This window comes from Asparagus officinalis, chromosome 2 (genome assembly GCF_001876935.1).
Source record: "Asparagus officinalis chromosome 2, Aspof.V1, whole genome shotgun sequence".
Taxonomy (NCBI): Eukaryota; Viridiplantae; Streptophyta; class Magnoliopsida; order Asparagales; family Asparagaceae; genus Asparagus; species Asparagus officinalis.
The window spans coordinates 16,451,420-16,475,657 of NC_033795.1; the positions used below are offsets into that span (position 1 = coordinate 16,451,420).

General features: G+C 34.6%; 1 protein-coding gene and 1 long non-coding RNA gene across 5 annotated transcripts; one reads left to right on the forward strand and one right to left on the reverse strand.

Annotated features, from left to right (window-relative positions):
- On the forward strand, positions 416–21,535 carry LOC109830389 (mitochondrial-processing peptidase subunit alpha-like). Of its 4 annotated transcripts, XM_020397640.1 has the most exons (16): positions 416–544; positions 1,035–1,295; positions 2,286–2,582; positions 2,684–2,851; positions 2,943–3,110; positions 8,194–8,274; positions 8,406–8,472; positions 8,624–8,721; positions 9,669–9,741; positions 9,815–9,885; positions 9,971–10,020; positions 10,101–10,216; positions 10,475–10,683; positions 19,443–19,493; positions 19,737–20,377; positions 21,336–21,535. In XM_020397640.1, the coding sequence occupies exons 1-13, from the start codon at positions 509–511 to the stop codon at positions 10,528–10,530; spliced, it is 1,542 nt and encodes a 513-aa protein (XP_020253229.1). In that variant the 5' UTR covers positions 416–508; the 3' UTR covers positions 10,531–10,683; positions 19,443–19,493; positions 19,737–20,377; positions 21,336–21,535. The 4 variants fall into 4 exon arrangements, with proteins under 4 accessions (XP_020253229.1, XP_020253228.1, XP_020253231.1 ...); XM_020397639.1 differs by lacking the exon at positions 19,443–19,493; XM_020397642.1 differs by lacking the exon at positions 19,443–19,493 and having other exon boundaries at positions 10,101–10,213.
- On the reverse strand, positions 22,639–24,150 carry LOC109830390. Its single transcript, XR_002244280.1, has 2 exons — positions 23,908–24,150; positions 22,639–23,423 (listed from the first exon to the last, which is right to left on the reverse strand). It is a non-coding gene; the product is annotated as an uncharacterized LOC109830390 (long non-coding RNA).

A 24,238-nucleotide genomic window follows, 5' to 3' on the forward strand; every position in this document is an offset into this window, starting at 1 on the left:
TCGGTTTTTGAAAAAAAAATTCCGAAACTTCACGGGAGTTGAACTCCCGTGAAGTTTAGCAGCTTTTAATTAAGCTGCTAAACTTCACGGGAGTTCAACTCCCGTGAAGTTTCACAGTTCAATTTTTTTTTTTGAACTGTGAAACTTCACGGGAGTTGAACTCCCGTGAAGTTTAACAGCTTAATTAAAAGCTGCTAAACTTCACGGGAGTTCCACTCCCGTGAAGTTTAACAGCTTAATTAAAAGCTGCTAAACTTCACGGGAGTTCAACTCCCGTGAAGTTTCGGAAACTTTTTTTTCAAAAACCGACCTGGTTTCAGCGCTGAGGCTGAAACCAGGTCGGTTTCTCTAAATAAATGTAAAACGGGTCTTTTTTTCCAATAAAAACTCCAAATGGGTTGGTTTTGAAAATTTGTCCCCTAAAACCCTCTCCCCTCTTTCTCTGCTCAAAAAGCTGCTTCTTTTAACGGCAAATATCAATTCATAAGCTTTGGACCTTTGAATCAGGATGTTTCGATCCTGGAATCGCTCTCTCCTTCAAAAGGTTAGTCTTTTGTTCGATTTAGTCTTTTGTTCGATAAATTAATTTCTCTAATTCAGCTATTAGGGTTTCTTTTTTTTTTACCCCAAAAGATCTCTATACTCTAAAATTCATTTGACAAAATGACTCAATAAGCTCCACCATTAATGTATTTGGTCAACGATATCGCTTAAAGAAAGTGGCGTGGATACTACAGTGGTTTTTGTCCAAAAAATGTCATACTAATCTTCAAATTTGATAATGTTTGAATTTTTGTTTGATCTTTTTTGTTTTCGTTAATTTGGACGATTGGCACAAAAGCTATCTAATATTTTAAAAGCGATAGTCATATATATGTTCATATGGGAGTGCATAATCCTTTGATTTTGAAAAGCCCTCCAGGGTTTTCTGTTTTTTATTTTTATATGTAATTTACCCTTTTACAAATTCAATTTTATGGTACTTTGCAATGAGTAGCAACAGTCTGTTACTAATGTCATTTTGTAACTGCTAGCTTCTTGAGAATGGAGGTTGTCGCAGTAAATTCATCAGTATGCAATCTGAGAGAATGAGGGGATTAAATCTTGCATCAAGATATTTCTCTCAAGAACCTCTTTATTCGTCTCAAGGGAGCTATTCAGAAAGATTTCCTCCTCTTTTTCATCCTTTACCAGGGCTTAAGCTTCCTCCAAACCTCCCGGATTCTGTTGAAAGGAGTCCTACTAGAATTACTACGCTTCCAAATGGACTAAGGATCGCTTCTGAGGATGCCTCGGTATGATACTCTTAATCTAATTTGGCTTATTTCTGCTTTACTACTTTTAGAACTCCGATGATTTGGATATGAAGCAATAAAGCTCCTTGTTCATTGTTGTTGTGTATATGGAGAATCGTGCGTCTAAGTCTCATAAGTTCTTTGATGTATAGTTTGACAATGATCAGAAAATGGTTTGCTATATCTATATCGACATCCTTAACATTGAGAGTTATTCTCTTTAAGGATTATGGTATACAGTTCTATACTCTTTATGTTCCCTTGCCAGTAAGTTACCGTTTCTGTGGATTATTTAGCTGGTTGTTTCTTGATTTTACTTTATATATAGAGAGTTGAGATATTTTCTTGTTCTTTAAATTGCTCCTGGGCATTTCGAGGTGGACCTAATTTGAATGAATGAGTGGCCGTGAAACTCCTTGGGGTCATTTCCTCGAGAATGTTTGCAGACAGAAATCAAATGGAAATATTGTGCATTTTACAACAACATTCACATATGCATATACAGCTCTAGCATTCATATCTGATTCAGATTTGAAATTAGTAATCAATAGGTGAGTGATCATTGTTTCTTGGAGTAGTAGTTGTGGTTTGGTGAAGCAAAACAATATGGGGCTGTTTGGATCTGTTTTTTGGATGGGTAAAAGGGGGGAAAGCTGCCAAAAAGCTGACATTTTTGGCAACTTTCCCCCCTTTTACCCATCCAAAAACCGGAACCAAACGGGGCCTATGAAACGGATTTCCTTTCACTCTGACAAGAACTCGGGGTGACCATCAACTACTTTTAATTTGTAACAATGTTTTACTCCAATTTTCATATAGTTACTAAAATCTAAATTTCACTGAATTGATGTTTTCTGCACAATTTTTTATTATAGGATGTCTTCTCTCTGCCTATTCATTTATTATTAGAGTTCTATTTGTCAGAATGTTCCATTATAAACTCCAATTCAAACTTAAGTAAAACAAGTGGTTTGAATTCTTTTATGGCAGGGCCCTGCTGCATGCATAGGGATATTTGTTGACTGTGGTTCTGTATACGAATCAGGGGAATATATTGGTGTTACTCATCTTTTAGAAAGACTAGCTTTTAAAAGCACAAAGAACCGTAGCCACTTGCAGATAATACATGATGTTGAGAAAACAGGAGGCAATCTGAGTACATCTGCCTCTCGTGAACAGATGGGCTACAGTTACGACACCTTAAAGACCTATCTTCCACAGGCAATAGAGTTACTAATCGACTGCGTTAGAAACCCTCTATTTCTCGACGATGAGGTAGAGGAGCAGGTTAGAATTCATTAATACACTTCATTTTGTTGCTAACATGCTTTTATTTTTCATAAAGTAGCCTGCTAAGTTTGCTATATTTGATTGTATTAATTATGCAGCTAGCTCAGGTTAAAAGAGAAGTGGGAGAAGTTACAAATGACCCACAAAAGTTTCTGTTCGAGGCGCTTCATGTTTCTGGATATTCTGGTCCTTTGGGAAATCCGTTAATGGCGCCTGAGTCAGTTCTGGAAAAAATTGATGGGTCTGTTATTGGAAAATTCCACTACGTAAGCTATAATCTTAGTGTGTCACTCTTTATTTGGTACATAGTGTTTCAGATGTTCAGTATACACAATGACTTATATTATTAATTTGCAGGAAAACTATACAGCTAATCGAATGGTTCTGAGTGGGTATGGTGTGGATCATGAGCACTTATTAACTATTGCAGAGCCTCTATTGTATGACTTAAAGAGAGGTACTGCTGTGGAGGTCCCAAAGTCAACTTACATTGGTGGTGATTTTAGGCACAAAGCAGATTCAGAGGTATTTAGCTATTCTCTAGATTACTCGGACGCGGCGTTTTGGGTGCTGTGTCCGTGTCTGACACGTGTTGGACATAGATTCTCCATAGACACACCATGGACACGTGTGATTTAAAGCAAAAGCTGATTTCTCTCCATGGACACTTGTGGTTTAAAGAAAAAGCCGATTTCTCTCCATAGACACGTGTGGTTTAAAGCAAAAGCCGATTTCTCTCTTACTTATATCCTAAATTAGTTTCTTTGATAATAATGGGTTAAAAACGAATCGTGTTTTGAATCCGAAACATGAAACTCATTACATAAATATTTGAAACATACTCGTCGTATTATCCCATATGATCAAAACTAAACTCTATTGTTAAACCTTATTCTTAGTTTGATTTAACATGGTTCTTAATTGTTATAAATAACAGAAAAATACATACAAATGTATAGCGGTGTTTTTATTTAAGATTGATTATATAATATATATATTATAATATATATATATATACTATATATATATAATATATAGCTATATATATTATATGTGTGTGGTTGTTACACTATCTATTCTATCTATATTATATATATATTATATATATATATTATATAAACAACCACACACAACACCACACACACATATATATATATACTATATATACTAATATATATATCACTATATATACTATATATTATAGCACGACAGTCTTAGATGCCGCGCCAAAGAGCCGTCACTCGGTCAGTTATTTCGGCCCCGCTTCATAGGTTGTGCGACACTCCTATCCCTTATAAGATACCTTCTTAGCATACTAAACAAAGAACGGAGGGCGTATTGGAGATAGATGACTTGGGCTTGATTAATATTGAAGTGCAAGAGAGAATATTTCACTTTCGATAAACAAGGTTTTGGTAATTCTAGAGATCTAAGTCAGACTGTGATTTTGAAGACGTGAATAGGTGGGGGGGGGCGGTGGGGGCGGGGGGGAGGGCTTTACATCGATAGATATTCGCTTCAAATTCATATCTTCGTATAACGAAAGGAGAATCTTTAAAACCCCCACAATTGTGATATCGTTGTGTCACGATGGCCAAAGCATCCCGAACAGGCAATAGTCCAAAACAGGCAGTCGATTAACGAGTTTCTGTGTTATTTTTCAAGAGAGTCTGAATTTGCTTACTATTGTTTAATTCTCTGTACATTTTAGTTTTAATGGAATCTACGATTGAAGAACTTTCGACGAAACCAATATATATACTATATATATATATAAACCACACACTACAAACACACAAGAAATACGTATTATACGTATTATTATGGCATGTGTATAATATATCGTTATATAGATGTGTGTGTGTAACACACACAATTAATACTATATTATATATTATAATATAATATTATACTATATTATTAATAATATTATATATTAATATATATATTATTATATATTATTTGAACTTAACTCTCATATAATATATTTCTGGTGTATAGTCAATTATGTGACCATCACCATATTTTCCATCATTGATCATCCTAAAGATTATGAATATATTATATATATATATATATATATATATGAGGAAAATGGGTATCATTGGTACCAAGCACAAATTTTGTGTTTGGTAGTGAGGTATCCTATTCTCATCCATTAATTCTAATTCCTAACCACTCCTCAACCCATGTGAATGTGGACCCCAATTACAATGGGTGGAGGGGAATATGTTACCTCATTACCAAGCACAAAAACTTTATGCTTGGTACCAAACATACCCATTTCTCTCTCTATATATACACACACACACACATGTATATGTACACACACACATATATATATACATACATACATATACATATATGTACATATACACACATATACATATACATCTGTGTGTATATGTATATATATATGTATATGTATATGTATATGTATGTATGTATATATATATATATGTATGTATATATATGTGTGTGTCTATATATATACTAGTTGAGATGCACGTACAATGCATGTGGTTGAATATCATGATTATTTAAATTGATAAAAATATAGTAAAAATAAAAAAATAAAGTTTTTTGTGGGATTGATCAACTCAATAATCTCTTTCAAATAACATAATATTATTATTTCCTTCAACCCAAACTTTGGCTACGTGATCTACTATTTGTAAGTTATAAACATATTAATTTAGTACAACATCTCTATTTATTAGTATCTTAAAGTCTTCAAAAGATGAGTGATCATTTAATTCGCAAAAGAATTTTGCATATGAATATACTTATAATATGTCCATTAAACTTGTAGTTGTGGTTTGACTCATATTCATGTTAACTTTTAGTTGATATTTCGCTCATATTTATATTATCTAATATTCTCATTCAATTTTATAACTCATTCTCTGTATCATAGAAGTAAAACTGAAAGTACAAAGAATTATTTTTTTACGAAATTAGAACAAGAAAATTATGATATATTTCGCCATGTGCTCTAAATATAATTTTTTTTCTTTGATGCAAGGTCCCTATAAAATTTTATCCCAAATGATGTGAATGAAAAATACTATTATAATTCACTTGCCTATGACAATTGTATTGTATATAGGATACATAACTCATCTAGAATATTCATATCTTCTAAGTGGATTTTACTGTTATGAGAGCAACATGTTAGAGGTTCGTATTCAAGCTTTTTGGTTCTATAAACGATACAAGAATTTAGAGTGCATAGCTTATATATCGTAAAGAGCATATTGATTTATGAAGAATTTTTTCTAATAATGATATTATTACAATGATATTATTATTCAATATTAAATCACTTTTATTATATAAGATTATATGACTATTTTTAATAAATTATAAATTATATATATGAAAACCTCGATCTTATAGCTAGTAGTTGGGCTCCACAAAATAGGTTAATTTTACATTATAGTTTGCTATTTGTAGTACTATTGGCAATGTCATTATCTTTCCTCTTTATCTTATTATTCATACTTTTCTGATGTAAGTTCTCTTTTGCTAATCATTCAATTGATTATATTTAATTTTTATAATATTAGATGTTAGAATATGCTCTTCTATTTAAAAAGTATTGACATGATTTTCTTAAAAAATATATACACACAGTAACAATAGTATATACTTCAACTCAAACATTGGTTTGAAGCCATTTAGAGTGAAGTCTTTTTTATGCTAGAATGATATAGTGATTACACAGTCTAAAAGTCAAAGAAGAAATTTTCAAAGAAAAAATAATTTAATGTCAAATTAGGACATAATTTATAAAATATACATGGGCAGTGTAAATAGCTATAGAAAGTAAGATATATATATTCATAAAAAATTCATAGTGAGTGACCAACTACAATCATCCTAATTTAAGCATAAATAATTACTATTTTAGTTACTAATTTGATACGCGTAATTATGGAATAAATCTCCAGCAAAAAATAGGAATTGAGATTGTATTATGTTGTAGGTAAATAAATAAATATTATTAGAACTGCTCTTTATTGAATTTAAAAGTAATAATTTAAATTATTAAGCACAAAATGTTAGCTTATGTGAGAAAGTAAAGTAATCTATGGTCTATATATGTATATAGTCAATCAATCAAACATATTAAAATTATAATGACCACAGTTAAAATTATATGGTGGGTTTACATTAAATATAATTTGTAAAAAATAGTACATTAAAGTTAAATTTTTTTTAACCACTACATAGATTGTCTGAAATTTTTTGCATATATAAACTATACTGTTTAGGAATAGTGATGTGCACACTTAACTATGGTCTAATAATTTTAAGAACGACTTATTCTTCAATATCATCATTAATTGATGTATATGTGCATTACATTGAAAACATAAAAACTACAAAATAAACACCCTCAAATGTTTTAAAAAGTGTAAAAAACACTCTAAAATTTGTAATTTACAAATACACAACTATTAAACATTACATTGAAATCAAGGAATTACAAAAAATTATTAAAAAATTTTAAACTTTGGAGGGATAATTTACAATGTACTAAACTATAAGGGTATTTTTATAAATATCAAATTTAATAGATTTTTAATTAGTTATGTTCCTTTCAAAAAAGTTATGGGTAATATTTATCATGAAATTTTTTTCCTAAACCTATACTTTTAAAATGTGTATGATATTTTTTGCAAAATTTTAATTTTTTAGGGGTTAGTAATTTTGCATATTCATTTCAGTGTCTATAGGTTAGAAATTTTCATGGAGTTTTTTTGTAAATTATGAATTTTAAGGACTTTTTATAATTTTTTAAACTTATAAGCCTTTCTACAGATTGTAAATTGTTTATAGACTATTAATACTTCCTATGCTTTCAATTTACTAATGAATTTGAAATTTTCAGGATGTTTTTTTTGTAAATTCTAAATTTTTAACATTTGTTTGTAGTTTTTAAAAAAACTTTAAGGGTGTTTTTTATAAATTATAAATTATGTAGGGAATATTTATATTTCTTATATTTTTAATGTACTGTTAGGTCAGAAATTATCAGGATTTTTATAAATTTTATAATTTTGAGGGTTTTATTTTGTAATTTGTAAAAAGTTTAGAGTGCGTATTGCAAATTTATAAATTTTTAGGAGTTGTTTGTGTTATTTGTAGGTGTTTAGTATGTTATAAGTTTGATATTTTCAAGATGTTTTTATAAATTTTAAATTTTTAGGGGTGTTTTTATAATTTTTAAAACTTACAAGATATTTTCTCTAAAGTCAAAAAACTTTCAATTTCTAGTTTGCATATATTTTTCAGATTTCTTACTGAATTGAGATAAGTAAAATTTATAAATTTTAAGAAGTTTTAATAAAATTTTGAATTTGTAGGGGTGTTTTTGTAATTTAAAAATTTTAGAGAATATTTTTCATAAAGTCCAAAAACTTTTAGGTGTTGGCTAGCATATGCTTTTTAGATTTCTCTATGAACTAAAATAAGTAAAGGATTTAAATTATATGAAACGTATCTATTTTATCCAATAACATGTTAAGTCTCATTATGAATAGAATAAATCATTTTACTGCATTCACTGAGGATCTCATCTAATCTATTGCCCTCTTAGTAGATGACTCATGTGGCATTGGCTTTTGAAGTTCCAGGAGGCTGGCATCAAGAGAAATATTCTACAGCTCTTACTGTTCTGCAGGTACCAAGTTTATTGTGATTGTTAACATTTTGGTTTTGGCATCAAATAATACATGCATATTTAGTTCATTATTTTTATTTAACTGCTCAAATAATTTTGCTGTTATCTGAAAATGTGTTTGTCTGTTACAGACTCTGATGGGTGGCGGTGGTTCATTTTCTGCTGGTGGCCCTGGGAAGGGGATGCATTCTCGGCTTTGTGAGTCTACTTATGTGATTCATTTTCTTTAACTATTTAGATCCTTTGTAGGCTATTCTTCAGTTCACATTCACTTTTTCATTTGGAGTTAATTAGTTGACTTCTTTTAACTCCGTGCAAATCGCTTAAGCTACATTTCTTATTACTGCAGATCTTAGAGTCCTAAATGCATATCGAGAAGTTCAGAATTTTTCAGCATTTTGCAACATAAATGATGATACTGGCCTCTTTGGCATCTTTTTAACGACAGTAAGGAACTCTTAGCTTACAATTTTGTAAAAGAAAGATTATGAGCTTAATTGGAAACCGTGCTGCCTTCATTTTCTTCTATGCATTTATTTTGTTTCCCCTTTTCACTACACATGTTAAGAATTGATACAGAAAATAACCCTTTTCAAATTTTCTATCTGGATCCAGCAATTAACATTCAAATTATATTACCTCTTTCTTTTAGTATTATTGTGTCCCTAAGTTGCATTGAAACGGGTATGGATACCGGTATGGGCGGGTATGGGTATGGGTATGGGACACAGCGAATTTGTAAAATGCAGGCTGTGTGTGTATATATATATATACATATTGAAATTAATAATTTACATGAGATCATTATAGTTTCTCAATTCATTGTGTTATTAAACTAAAAATTCTTATCACAATTTTAAGTTTCTTTTATTATGTTGATTATTATAAGCTGAATACGGCTCTTTTTTTAACTAAGATACCCAAATGACCCTTCAAAATCATAGTAGTGAGCTTGGGTATGGGCTGAACAGAACCTGGCTGATGTCTTATGATTTTCAAGAAATGGATGTGAATATAGGATATGCGTCCAAGAAGTGTATGACAAGTGTTTCAAATTAACACACACATATAAAATTGAATGCATGTCGAAATAAATGGATGCATATATCCAAGGGGTGTCCATGAAGTTTAGGTACGTGGACGGTTTCATGATAGAAGTACTCATATAACATTAATGTGTGCCGATCTATGCGCTAGATAATAGTTCTCTCAGGTATATTGTTTCCTGATCTATGCTCTTGATTATAGTTTTTTGTTCTTTTTCCCCGTATTTTTGGTTTTTTTTCTATTACTTGATAAAGCTTTTTAGTTTCAGCCTTTCACTAGGCAGTAATGCGGATACTTGAGCGTACAACTTCAGAATTCCTTAATACTTTTCAAGTATATACATGCAGGGATCAGATTTTGTGGAAAAAGCTGTGGATGTAGCAGCTTCTGAATTATTAGCAGTTGCAACTCCTGGACAGGGTAGGTTTAGCTAGCGGATTTTATCTCATTTAGTAGGAAACATCTAAATCAATTAATCTTGAACTTATTGCAGTGACTGAGCTTGAACTACTTCGAGCTAAAAATGCCACCAAATCTGCTATTTTGACAAATTTGGAATCTAGGGTACCTTTCCAAGAACTTTCTTTTTCCTGTTTCCATATTTTTTGCTAGGAGATTCTTTATGCAACTGTTTTTCTCATTTGTGCAGTCAATTTGTACAGAGGATATCGGCAGGCAAATATTGACATATGGTTGTCGGTAGGTTGCTAATTTCATTTGTCTAATTCGAATATATTGCATGAGGTATATCGGTTCTCTAAGTGCTGGAAATCTTACAGGAACTCACTGGAGTATTTTCTAGAGATTTTAGATGAATTGACTGTCGATGATCTCACAATGATTTCTCAGAAAATGTTATCATCACCGCTTGCAATGGCTTGCATGGGAGATGGTAGTTTATTCCTTGCTTTCCTTTCTTTTTTCGTTATCTTTTTGAACCTGGCAAGCTATGAAGCACGGACACGCATAACATGAAGCCGTGTCGTGTCGTGTCCGTGTCGGATACATGTGTCGAACACACGTATCCTATGTATTTTTTAGGATTTGCCTCGTGTCGGCGTGTCGGATGGCCGTGTCGGATCCGTGTCCGTGCTACATAGCTGGCAAGTTTAAATTTCCTAACACGTTTTCATATCATTTCGCAATTCTGCAGTTGATAGAGTTCCAAATTATGATTCTGTGAGCCGACGATTTCAAGTGCCTAACTGAAGTCCAGTTTTCATGTATATTATATTCCTAGCCTGAAATTAATTTAGGAGTTGGTGCATGTGCGAGTTTTACCTCTGTAGTTGATGATTTAAAAGAAGCATCTGCCGTATATCTTATTGGTTAATTCACTGTAGACAAACTTCTGTGTATAAGGTAACTTTTTTCTTCCCTTTTTGTCCAATTTCTAAAAGTATTTGTTATTATGAGTGGCTTTTTTATATTTCAGTTTATTATAGAATACTTTCTTATGGGGCTACTCTTCCAACTAGGTTTCCTTAGGCCTATGGCCTACCTCTAGGCCATCTTGTCTCATTAATGATAATATTATCACTTCTCATAATCAGTGCATTTAGCAGCTTCTATTACATATGTCCAAATCATCTCAATCAGTTCTCTTCTATTTTATCCGTAATAGGATTAATACCTTCCTATAAATGTGCTCATTTCCTATCTCCTAGTGTGTATCCCACATATCCATCATACCATTCTTATTACTGCACATACTACTTCTTAATTGCCCAACTTTCTGATTCATAAATCATTGCTATTAACACTTCCTGAAATTAGAAGTACCGGCGGAGCAAGTTTAGTTTCTGTTAGGCTAAGGTTATTATTGACAGGTCCCCTCAAAATTTTAAAAGCGTTACCTATTAAGCTATAAGGCTGCATTAGTGTGAGTGGGGGAGCTTAAATTCTGTTACCAAAAGAGTAACAAAAGGAAGCAGGGCCCACTAATATATTTTAACGGGAATAAGTTATTGCATTTGGGGTTTGCTTTTGATGATTAGGGTATCACGTGAGATGCCCTTCGGAACAGAGGCAGGAAAAAAAGCCCTGCTGATGTTTGTGAATTTTGCGGCCATAGAGAGAAAGAAGAAGAGGAAGAAGAAAAAAAAGAATTACGGTTTTTATAGCTATTTGATCCTGGCCATTTCATTAGTGTATTGATCAGGACAATGCTCCAGGAAAGTTACAATGCCTGATCTTCAAGATATTGGAGATTTTCATTGAGGCGGATTCTAGGGTTTATGTGTCTCATAGGTAACTTTGTATTTTTTGATTAATAATTGTATTATTTAAAAGGCAATTGCCATTTCATATCTTCTAGGGTTATACTCTTATAAACATTCAATAATTTAATTTTCTTTCAAATAATAGAGAAATCATGAGAATTTGTATCTTGGATTCTTGGGCCTCTCAAGATAAATATTATCGACCATTGATTAGAAGTTGCTCCAGTTGTAAAAAGTGGGCATGTCAGCAAGCCATGCTATTCAGTTTTTCCCTTTAAAGAGATACAGATGAAACATAGAAGGGAAGCCAGAATATGCTTTCCATTTCTTGCTTGCGAAAGAATAGAACACCAAGTGATGATTATCAATGTCTTGAACATGTCTTTTTCAGTTTTGCAATTGCATATTAACTAGAACTAGAATTTATTAGTTATCTTTGAAAGTATCCTAAAGGGGGGTGAATAGGGTATTTGCTAATATAATTCGATATTGATGCCAAATTAAAACTTATCAACTAATATCCTAGCAATATGATAAACAAAGTGATATATGCAAGGATAAACAAATAACCAATAGGCGATATAAACAATGAGACAATAAGAGTGCGCCAAAAACAATCACAAACACAATGATATGTTCACGGAGTTCCATCAACCCTCGACCTACGTCTCCGCTCCTCACCTCGAGGAGATTCTCTATTATCAACACAAATAATAACTACACAAATCGGTTTTCAATGCTCGCCAATAACGTTTACAAATCATACGTTGAAAATCATATAATACACTCTTCTAAGTGTTGGTCTACCCGTGTTACCTTCCTCAAATGCTTGGAATTATCTCTCCCTAGGCTTTTACAACCAAGCCACTCCTCTTGGAATTGATCTTGTCACTATCAACCACTCCTCTAAGTGTCCTTGTGTATTACAACGTGTTCTCAACAATAAGCTCAAGTAAATGATTTTGTTCTCTAATACAAATGAGAACGAAAATGAAAGCTCACTCAATGATCACACCCCACAACCCAATAATACTATATTGAAATACTTAAGCTCTGTGGGAAAATGTGCTTACACGTGTATAGACTAAATCAGGAAAGATTGAATATAATTGTTAGTTTCCCTAGAATTAGGGAATTAGGTTGATTTGGTTAGTTTCTGTTTTTGTTATGATATCCCACAGATTGTGGGATCCATTTTTGTTAGGATATCCCACAGATTGTGAGATGGAATATAACCTAGATCTCTGTTGATAAATCAGATGTAATTACCCGGTTGATAATATAAATAAATACATAATTTTTCCTCAAAAATTTCTTTTCAATTTACAACATGATATCAGAGCCCTAGGCTCTTTCTGGGATTTTTCTGTGTTTTTCGGCCTTAATCGCTGTTTTTCATGGTCTACTCCCGCCTTAATCGACGGAGTTGGATTCAGTCTTCTAACACTAGGCCTTCATCGCTAGGAAAACGATTGAGCTTCATAAAAAAAAACCTTGTCGTTTTCTCTTTTCTTTTGCCTTCTCTTATAAATCATGACAGAAACATCTGAAGTCCACAATACGACCATGGTTGATGAAGTGACACCGCAATCAGTGCATGGAGAATTGCAACAGATTCAATCAGTATATAAGTTGAACGGGAAGAACTATTTGAAGTGGTCACAGCTTGTTCGCACAGTACTGAAAGAGAAAGGAAAGATTAGTCATCTCCTGGGTACCGGGTCAAAACCAGGAGATCCTCGTTTTGAAGCATGGGATGAAGAAGATTCTATGATTATGGCATAGCTATGGAACTTTATGACTCCTGAGATCAGTGACACATGTATGTTTCTGGCTACAACTAAGGATATTTGGGACGCAATTTAGCAGACCTATTCAAAAGCAAGAGACGCAGCTCAAGCTTATGAAGTCAATGTGCAAACGATGGCTGCAAAACAGGGCAGTAAAATAGTTACTGAATATGCCAATCAATTGAAGGCTCTATGGCAAGAACTTGATCACTACAGGGTGATAAAAACCAAATGTCCTGAAGATGTTGTAATTTTAAAGGAGTTTATTGAGCAAGATAGAGTTTATGATTTTTTTGTTGGACTAAATCCGGAATTCGACCAAGTTAGAATTCAGATTCTTGGCAAACAAGAAATTTCAAGCTTCAATGAAGTGGTGGCACTCATCCGAGGAGAAGAAAGTAGAAGGGAATTGATGCTTGAACCAAAGAGCACTGACAGTTCGACTTTGGTTGCTAGTAACAATAATAAGACAACCATAAATGCAGCAAAAGTGGCAGCTGTCGAGAATGGGAGAACCAACTAGCCAAGGACTCAAAACCGTGACACTCTATGGTGTACTTACTGCACATCATACTCGTGAGCGATGTTGGAAACTGCATGGAAAACCACTAAGCCGAGAGTGGGGACAAAAGGGAGATCAACCGAGGAATAGTGGACAAGCTCAGATTGCATCAGTGTCACCGCATGAAGGAACACCACAAGAAATGGGAAATCTCAGCCAAGAAGAACTTGAGAGGGTAAGATCACTTATTAGCAGCCTTGAAAAACCATCAAGTACTTATTCACTGGCATATTCTGGTAAACTTCCATTCTCCATTGGATTAAATGTCTCGGATATAGCCTTTACAAGTTCCTAGATTATTGACTCGGGAGCTACGACCATATGACCCATTCATCAAAAAATTTCTCCTCATATGCCCTATGTCCAAGTAATAGGAAAATAGTCACATCCAATAGATCATTTGACCACGGTGGCTGGTATAGGTGATATCAAGATAAGCTCGTCACTGTTATTAAAAAATGTTCTTCATGTCCCTAGGCTAACCACAAATCTTGTTTCAATCCAAAAGCTCACTAAAGATTTGCGTTGTAAAGTGGTGTTTGATCAAAGTTATTGTGTATTTCAGGACAAGGATTCGGGGAGGACGATTGGACAAGCTAGAGAACAGGATGAGCTTTACTATCTTGAAACACCAAGTCAATCCAACATTACCAAGGGCATAACATCTTATTCTTTTGTCTTAGAGTCTCTTTCCTCTAATAAAGAAAAAGTCTGGCTTCATCATCGCCGACTTGGACATCCATCATTTAGGATTCTTAAACTTTTGTTCCCTTCTCTATTTAAGGGTTTAGATGTTGAACGTTTTCATTGTGAAGTGTGTGAACTTGCTAAACACAAACGTGTATCTTTTCCAATAAGTAATAAAAGAAGTTTCATTCCTTTTTACCTTATTCACAATGATATTTGGGGTCCTCCCACTGTTTCTAATGTAAATGGGGCTAGATGGTTTGTGTCATTCATTGATGATTGTACTCGAGTAACCTGGATTTTTTTGCTTAAACAGAAGTCCGATGTCAGCACTGTTTTCCCAAATTTTTGTTCTATGATAAAAACTCAATTTGATGTCAATATCAAAAGATTTAGGTCGGATAATGCTAAAGACTATTTCAATCAAGTCTTAACTCCATACTTTCAGAAAGTGAGAATAATACATGAGTTCTCTTGTGTTAGTGCTCCACAACAAAATGGAGTAGCATAATGGAAAATGGTCACCTCCTCGATTCCACGAGATCCTTTCTGTTTTAGAAAAATGTGCCTAAATCTTTTTGGGGGAAGCAATCCTTACAGCTGCCCATATCATCAATCGGTTACCTTCTAGAGTCCTAGGATTTAAAAGTCCAATGGATGTTCTTTCCACATTCTATCCAAATATACGCGTCACAAATAATCTTGTTCCTCACATATTTGGGTGTGTGGCCTTTGTTCATGTTCATAGTCAAAACCGGGGAAAATTGGATCCAAGGGCATTAAAGTGCGTGTTTGTGGGATACTCTTCAACTCAAAAGGGGTATAAGTGCTATCATTCCCCAACAAAATGGTTCTATGTCTCAGTTGATGTAACTTTTCATGAACAAGAATCCTATTTCACTATTCATTATCTTCTGGGGGAGAATTCAATAATGAAAGATAAGGATAAGGCAGATTTTTTACTTCATGATTTGCCATTGCCATCCTCATCTCTTCCTGTGTCAAGACAACCTAGTCAGTCTAGTCCTATTAATGTTCCTCCCACCGAGCCTACTGAAAATCTAAATTTTGTGTCTCCTGCAAATCCATCTTTAAATCCGGTCCTTGATGGTGTAAGATTTGGCAAAGGAAAGGTGTTTTCAAGAAGGAAGCAAGTTATCCCTGAATCTGTGCAAGTCCAAGACTCCAATCTAAATCCTGAGAATGAGGTAACAATTTCTAGTCCTTCCTTTCAGTCTGAAACTGAGATAAACAATGATGACCAGAACCTCCCTATTGATGTTGGGAAAGGAGTTAGAGAATGCAGAAACCGACCTCTATATCCTCTTTCACATTTACTATCCTTTAAACGTTTTTCACCATCTCATAGAGCCTTCCTTATCAGCCTAAATACCATTGCCATTCCTACCAGGTTATCTGAGGCTTTAACCAACAGGCTATGAATGTGGAGATGGAGGCATTGGAAAAGAACAGAACTTGGGAGTTAGTGAAGTTGCCTGAAGGAAAGAAACTTGTAGGGTGTAAATGGGTTTATACAATAAACTATAGAGCAGATGGATCTATAGAAAGATACAAGGCTAGGTTGGTGGCCAAGGGTTATACTCAAACATATGAGATTGATTACCAAGAAACGTTTGCTCCGGTTGCAAAGATGAACATTGTTAGAGTCTTATTGTAATTAGCAGCTAATTGTGATTGGGAATTACAGCAGTTTGATGTCAAGAATGCCTTTTTGCATGGAGAATTGGAGGAGGAAATTTATATGGAAGTCCCGCCAGGTTATAATAAAGGTTTGGTTGCTGGTACAATATGTAGACTAAAAAAGGCTATGTATGGACTTAAGTAATCACCGCGAGCATGGTTTGGAAGGTTTGCTAGAGTGATGACAACCATGGGATATAGACAAAGTCAAGGAGATCATGCTTTGTTCATTAAACACTCATCTTCAAGTAAAGTTACAGTCCTATTGGTGTATGTTGATGACATAATTGTGACCGGTGATGATGATAGGGAGAGGCAACTTCCAAGCCAGTGTTTGGCTAAGGAGTTTGAGATCAAGACATTAGGAAGGTTGAAGTATTTTCTTCGGATTGAGGTGACTCATTCTAAGCAAGGCATTTTCATTTCTCAACAGAAGTATGTTATAGATCTACTAAAAGAAACTAGCAAGACATCATGCAAACTGGTGAGTACTCCAATAGAACCGAACCTCAAGCTTAACGAGGCAGAAGAAGATACAATGGTGGATAGAGAAATGTATCAACGGTTGGTGGGGAGGCTCATTTATCTTTCTCACACTCGGCCAGATATTGCATATGCAGCGAGTGTGATTAGTCAGTTTATGCACTATCCAAAGGAAGTTCATTTATAGGCAGTATTCAGAGTTTTACAATATCTCAAAGGGACACCAGGTAGAGGCATCCTTTTCAAGAGGAATAGAGGGTTGGCTCTTGAGGCATACACAGATGCTGACTATGTTGGGTCAGTTGACAGAAAATCAACCTCTGGTTACTGCACCTTCATTGGTAGAAATCTGGTGACATTGAGGAGTAAGAAACAAAATGTGGTAGCACGGTCTAGTGCTGAGGCAGAGTACCGAGCAATAACTCAAGGTGTGTGTGACCTACTATGGTTGAAGATTGTTCTAGAGGATCTAAAGTTTAAGTGGGATGGCCCTATGAAACTCTATTATGATAACAAATCTGCAATCAGCATAGCTCACAATCCGCCGATCCGGTGCAGCATGATCGAACGAAGCACATCGAGATTGACAGACACTTTATCAAGGAAAGGTTGGACAGTGGATTGATCTGTACACCTTACGTATCTACACATGGCCAACTTGCCGATGTACTCACCAAGGGGTTAAGTAGTTCTGTGTTTCAGAGTTTTGTATCCAAGCTGGGAATGATGAATACCTATTCACCAGCTTGAGGGGGAGTGTTGGAAAATGTGTTTACACGTGTATAGACTAAATCAGGAAAGATTGAATATAATTGTTAGCTTTCCTAGAATTAGGGAATTAGGGTGGTTTGGTTAGTTTCTGTTTTTGTTAGGATATCCCACAGATTGTGGGATCCGTTTTTGTTAGGATATCCCACAGATTGTAGGATGGAATATAACCTAGGTCTCTGTATATAAATCAGATGTAATTACCCGGTTGATAATATAAAGAAATACATAAATTTTCCTCAAATTTCTTTTCAATTTACAACAAGCCCAATGGTTGTGTGTGAAATAATAATTAAAACAAATTAAACTCAAATCAATCTAGCATAAATATATGAGAAACAAAACAATAAAAAGCTAGATGAAGAGTTTAGAAAATTTCTCTAAATAAGAGAAGAAGATGTTGAGGATGAAAGCCTCAAACTTGAAATTGAATTCCTTCTCATGTGAAAACCTCTTCATATAAACGAATTTTTGATCTTCAAAAACTTGAAACAAACAACCTAAAACCTCAGTGAAAACCCTTGAGAAAAACCAAGGCTTGAGGGGTATTTATAGCCTAAAAAACACAACTTGACAAAAACTACCAGTTACAGAAACTAGTCGTTATCGGTCAACTGATGGCTTGTCATCGGTCGACTGATGGTTGGTTATCGATCGACTGATATAAGAGTATCGGTCGACTGATAAACCTGAGAAAATAAACGCTGAAAAATAGCTCTGATCAGTCGACTGATGGTCATCCGTCGGTCGACTGATAACCTGTTCTCGGTCGACTCGGTCGACTGATGAGACTATGTTGGTCGACCGATAACATATATCCCAGATATTTGATTTTACTTGAAAACTTGATTTTCTAAATTTGATTTAACATAGTAAATTAACTCCAAAAATTGTAAAACTTTGGAAAACAATTATATATATGAAAATGAACATGTTAAAGAAGAAATTTCTTAAATAACATTTCCCAAGTGTGAAAACACAAGTATTTTGCAAACTTGTTCAAAAAATACGAAATAATTAAAACTTAATTTTGATGAAATCTTTTCAAATAAGTTCTGAAACACTTTCTGGTAGATTAATGGACTTGATAAAGGATATAAAATAGTATAATCAAGTCTTTAATCTGTAAACACATTATTTTCCCAAATAAAGATGATAAATATGAAACAAGTATATATGTATATAAATATAACTATTTGTTTTATATTTATACGATTAAAATTGAAAGCTATAAAACAAAAACGTGTATGTGTGTAATATTTGAGTTTTTAAGTATGACACATAAAGTAAATCTCCTAAACTACTATACCCAAGCAAATGATCTTCATTAAGCTCGATCTTGGTAAAACATGGATGAAGCACAATAGAATTTTTGACTTGAATTGCGACGACTTCATTTATATTTCCTCCAACCTCCTTTAGATATCATCGTGAAGACGCAAGTTCAACCAATCTCCGACCTAGGATATTTATGTAGAATTCCTAACAAGCAAATACAAACACTCGACAAACGATGTTAGGAATTGTTTGTTAATCATCAAAACTAGATTAGACAATAGGCTTATAAACATGAGACCTAACAGTCTTGCTGTTATTCTGTGCTTGTTCTAGATTAGAACTAGAGCATATATTAACTTGCTTCAACAATTGATTTGTAATAGTATCAATGGGATTCATATTGCTACTTTACTCAAAACTAGTCTGTGACACCATGCAAAGCACGACATATCATTTTTGCTACAGTAACCCCGATTTTAAATGCTACAGTAATTTTTAAGATTTTTTGGGTTGATACAGTTCCCGCCTCTGTTGTAGTTTTTTAAAAAAAAGCTACAGTATTACCGTATGCTACAGTGATGTTTTCAAAAAAAATAAATGCTACAGTATCCAGGTTCCTGTTTGCTGCAGTGAATCTTGGGTTCTCCCGTTTGTATAGAGGAGTAGATACTAAACATACAAGTAAGTGAATTGAAATTCCCTCCATCATAAGCAAATGCTAATTTTCACAGTTTGTTAAATACATTTCTAGTTGTTACTTTTTCAATGTTTGTAGTGCTATTACCCGTGCAAAATTTGATATTCTGATGCAAATTTTGTACCTAATTCACTCTTATTAATTTGCTTGAAGCTTTTGTGCTTTGCCCATGGCTTTTATTTATATATTTTTTTGAAATATCATTAATCCTTGGGAGAATTTTGCAGATATGACCAAGGAGGTTCTGTAATCAGACAGCAATTGCAAGATGAACCATGTGTTATGGATGAGGGCCCTAGAGATTTTCAAGTTAATGATATAAAACATCCCTTGAACTTTATGTATCAGAAATTCCATGATATTTGGTTACCTAGGTTTATTTGTATGTCCAGCTGAAGGCTGATTTGTAATATCTTCTATACCTGTGATCTTCTTCTTCTTTTAGTATGAAGCTGAGGACATCCTGTCGTAAGTACAGAAAAGCTTAGTGGAAACGTTTGGAAAATGGTTTGCAACATTTCAATCTTTAGTTTACTCATACTTTTGATTCATATAGGTATATTGCTCTGACTAGTTTGCACATTTATGTGAAGCAGCTCTTCATACAAGTGACTGCTAGTCTTCTAACATCTTTTGAGATTTCATCGAGGTTCAGTATCAAAAAACGATATGCATATTGTTTGTTTTTGGTTTGGCTTGAATACTCTAGTGCAGTGTGGGGAATAAGGAGCATCCAGGATACTATATAGGCGTTCCTTTACTTCGCCCTGTAATTGTGGTTGAATGATCATAGAACAATGTCACGACTGAATGTGGGAATATATCATCTACTAGCAAGCCTACAAAACAAAGGGACATAGTAAGAGAGGTATGTTGATAGGTGGCTTCACATTTTTACCATTTATTTGATCTCAATCATTAACATTTATATATTTACTGATTCCTTACTTTTTTCTTCCTTTTTAAATGGTTTAGTCAATTCAGTGTTATGACCTCAAACTGCAAGTAGTTGGCATGTAGGCTATCGAGCGTTCTTATTTATTAAATGCTTATTAAAACCGTGTCATAATTTTTTTTGACCCATTAGCAAATCTTGCATTGTGAAATGTTTTCTATTTATCTGCTCATGATTCAATTCCTTGCTCATTATGTTTGGTATTAGGCAGAAACCAAACCATATTCCTTTAGAATACATCTTTGTCGGCCAGGGAGGACATAGTCGAATCACCAAGAAGGTTATGCTTATTAATAGGTGCACGACACATCACCTCATGGACCACATTTGACATTTGTGTCTACTTGTTGCTCACTATGAAGCTTGATCTTGCGCTATCAATTTGCTGTATGAGGCACAACATTTTTGATGGTTTGAGTGTTTTGACGTACTTCTGCTCAAAAATGTGAAGGGAGTGACTGAATTATTCTTTTCATCGGTTTTATTCATGAAGGCCCATGATTTATCCGAATATTAAGGAATACATCATGGCTCATCATCAACCAGTATTTACTTGTAAACAGTATACACGTGATACATTATTTGAACACATAGGTAACAACAATGACACCGGTGACAAACTTTTTTTTATTGCCAAATCTTTTGGTTCAGCCACATAGATCCTTCCATTCCGTTCAGTTCTGTTAAGGGTCATTTGTGGTTATGTTATCATTTATATCTTTCTTGCTTGCTTCGAACAAAGTTCTCTTAGGCTGACAGCTAGTTCTGTTTTGTCTCAGTAACCATAATCTGATATATGAAATAGCGTAGTTAGCAGTATTCTGTTATAGGATAATTCATATTCATTAGATTTCTTATATCTGACTGTTAGGTTTTGCAAGGAAGGAAAGGATAAAGAGGGAGAACTCTATAGTCATCCTTTCTGTGAAGAGGAAACAGTAATGCAGATGCTGATGAGTCTCAAAGGGCTAATAGAATTAGAAGTGTAGAAATTGAAACAGGAATATTTCGATAACGATAGATGTACTTTTCAGCATGTTAGCTTGTTCAAGCAGATGTTTCTTTCTTCTTCGTTCTGGGACCGTAGATCTTTTGTTCAGGTTTATTGAGAAGAATACTTGCATTCAATCATCCAACTAAAGATGCAGCAGCTATTTGCATTGCAAAAAATTAAGGGACATCTTTGTTATTTTGTAAGGATGAAAGGTGAGTAAATTTGTCATTCGTGCAGAAACAAATAGTTGACAACTAAGGGTTTAGAAACAAATAGTTGATGGACATGGAGTATCGGTATAGAATTGAGTATGTCAAATGTGAGTATGTTTGAGGACTTAGCCACTGCACCAAAACTCCAACGTTGTGACAACCCAAACTGCTCTGATGCCAAGGATTCTGCTACTATATTAAAACTATGAAGTGGTGAGGATTGAGGGTTACAGTTTTATGTTCTAACAGAGTATGTAATATTTATAGGTGACGCATGCATGAGATGAAATGTAGTTGTTGTGGCAAATTTGTATTGCCTTTGCCTTGCATTTATTGGAGCCATTAGGTGCTTCTTGTATGTATTCAATCTAAAGGGCAAAGGCAAAAACAAAAGCAAAACAAGGAGGTGCGGGTGGTGGAAGAAGAGTGGAGAAATTAATTGGTATTTATCACCTGACGTAAACACCCCTTCATTATTCTCAACCGTCTCAATTACTCTTGCATTCAATCTGATTTTTAATGGTACTTCAATACAAAAGAGTCTTCCTTTTGAATGCCTCTCATCTATCAACTTCTCTGTGGTGGGGCTGTATCTTATTATATGCTATCTACTTGCATAGTTGCATATGCTTGCAAACTATTGAGCATGACATCTACAAAAATAAATGCCTCAGGGATTCCAAAATAGAGGACCTTGAGTGGGATATGTGAGGTGTCGTCTTTCTGTCCTGTGATGCACTGTTCATGAACAATGCATCACGGGACATGGAGGCGACACCTCACCTGTCCCATGCAGGATCCCCTATTTTAAATAGGGTCCCTGTAGCAGCACTCTCTACAAAAATGCCCTTTACCATGATTTGTGGCTAACTGAGATCATTAATTACAAGCCTTGCTCTGTCTGTTCAAGAGAAAGAAAGAGTTCACCCACATATAAATGATCATATATATTGTAATACACAGTTGAAGGTACTAGAGTACTATTTATATTATAATTTGGGCTAGTCATCGGAGTTGGCCCAGTTTACACCGTCTTCGGCCAAACAGAGAGTTGGGAGCACGAAAAGGAGGAGACAGAGACTTCATCTAGCAGAAAAGACCACCACTACAATCTATTTATATAGATTAAAGGGTTAATTGCAGATACATCTCTTGTACTACGCACTTGCGTGAATGACTTGACGATAAATTATCTTTCTGCCCTTAATTCAACCGAAAATTCTTTTAATCGAATTTTAAAAGTGACAGCAAGAAAAGTTCAAAAAAAAATCGTCTGAAATTCTAAAGGCAGTAGTATAAAAGATGTATCTGCAATTAAGCTTATGGATGGAAACTAAGAACCAAGGTGACATAAAACTAAGAAACAGGGATATATAACGAAAACTTCAGCTCTTTCTGTTCTTCTTGCCGTTGCCCTTGTTCTTGTTACTGTTATTGCTGCTGCTGCTGCTGCTGCTGTTGTTGTTGAGAAAGTCAAGGAGCAACGGTGGCTGTTGCACTTGGGGCACTTCGAGTCCTGCTCAGGCAGCATCACGTAATCAGGCACCTCGGGCAACCGGCGAGCCACCATCGACGTCGCCTCGGGGCTGCTGGCGGCTTCCGATGACACACACGAGCTCGCGGGACGAGAATTATCAGGCGAGTCCGTCGTCGTCCTCCGCCACCCTTCTCGATGTGTTTCCACGCATCGTCGGCGGGGATAAGTTCAGCTTCAGGTCCCTTCTCGGCCCCTTCCTGCTCATTGTTTAACCTCCTTCACACGAAACAACCGTCATGTAGCCAATAATATTAGTATCAAAAGAAAGTGAAAAATAAAAATAAAAAACCGGAACCACGAAATCATCTAGTAATCAACAAAAAAAACCTTGCATAATTTGGTTTATACAAAGCTATAATTTTGCCATTTTTCTTATTTACCTTGGGGCATCAAAGTATTTTTTATGTATACTTTGCTCTCTCTCTCTCTCTCTTATAGTAATATACAGGTTAAAACCTCGGTTTTTCCCCCTAAAAATAGTAATGGAAAAAAAATGGATACGAAGTGGCAACTCATTTTGCTGAATGACCTCTAAGAAACAGGCTAGTGATGTCTGCTAGTTATATATAGGGAGCAAGTGAACCTTACTACTATTATTTTTGGCAGCTCGTTTTGCGAAATGAGATGACAGCTAATATCCAGTGTACCCATAATATTAAGAATAGTTAGCGTTGGAAAAGATGAGGCTGAAAATGGTTACCTCAGATGATCAGAGCCGAGCTTTCGAGGGAGATGGAGCAAGGAGGGGAGGTTCACCTGAAGAGAAGGTGGTTGCTATGGAGTTGTACTGAGGGAGGGAGAGGTGAGGGATGCTCTAATGCCATTATATAAGAGAAATATTGGAGAGGTGATGGGTTTTCTTTAATACAAGACAACAATTGAATTGAATGAATGAGAGTAGAGTACTTAACAGCTCTGCCTTTCTTTTATTTGTTTAGTATTGAGGAGGTTGCAGGTCATTGAACCAAATATAAACTTAAAAAGAGGAGCGTAGTGAGAAAATTGCAGTAAATATCAGTGAAAAGAGGACT

Bases quoted from the DNA above. Each gene is read 5' to 3' on its own strand.
- LOC109830389 (XM_020397638.1), top strand. From the start codon at position 509: ATGTTTCGATCCTGGAATCGCTCTCTCCTTCAAAAG. The intron at 3,111-8,193 runs GTATTTAGCTAT...CCCTCTTAGTAG, and splicing joins GGCACAAAGCAGATTCAGAG to ATGACTCATGTGGCATTGGC. The intron at 8,722-9,668 runs GTAAGGAACTCT...ATATACATGCAG, and splicing joins TTGGCATCTTTTTAACGACA to GGATCAGATTTTGTGGAAAA.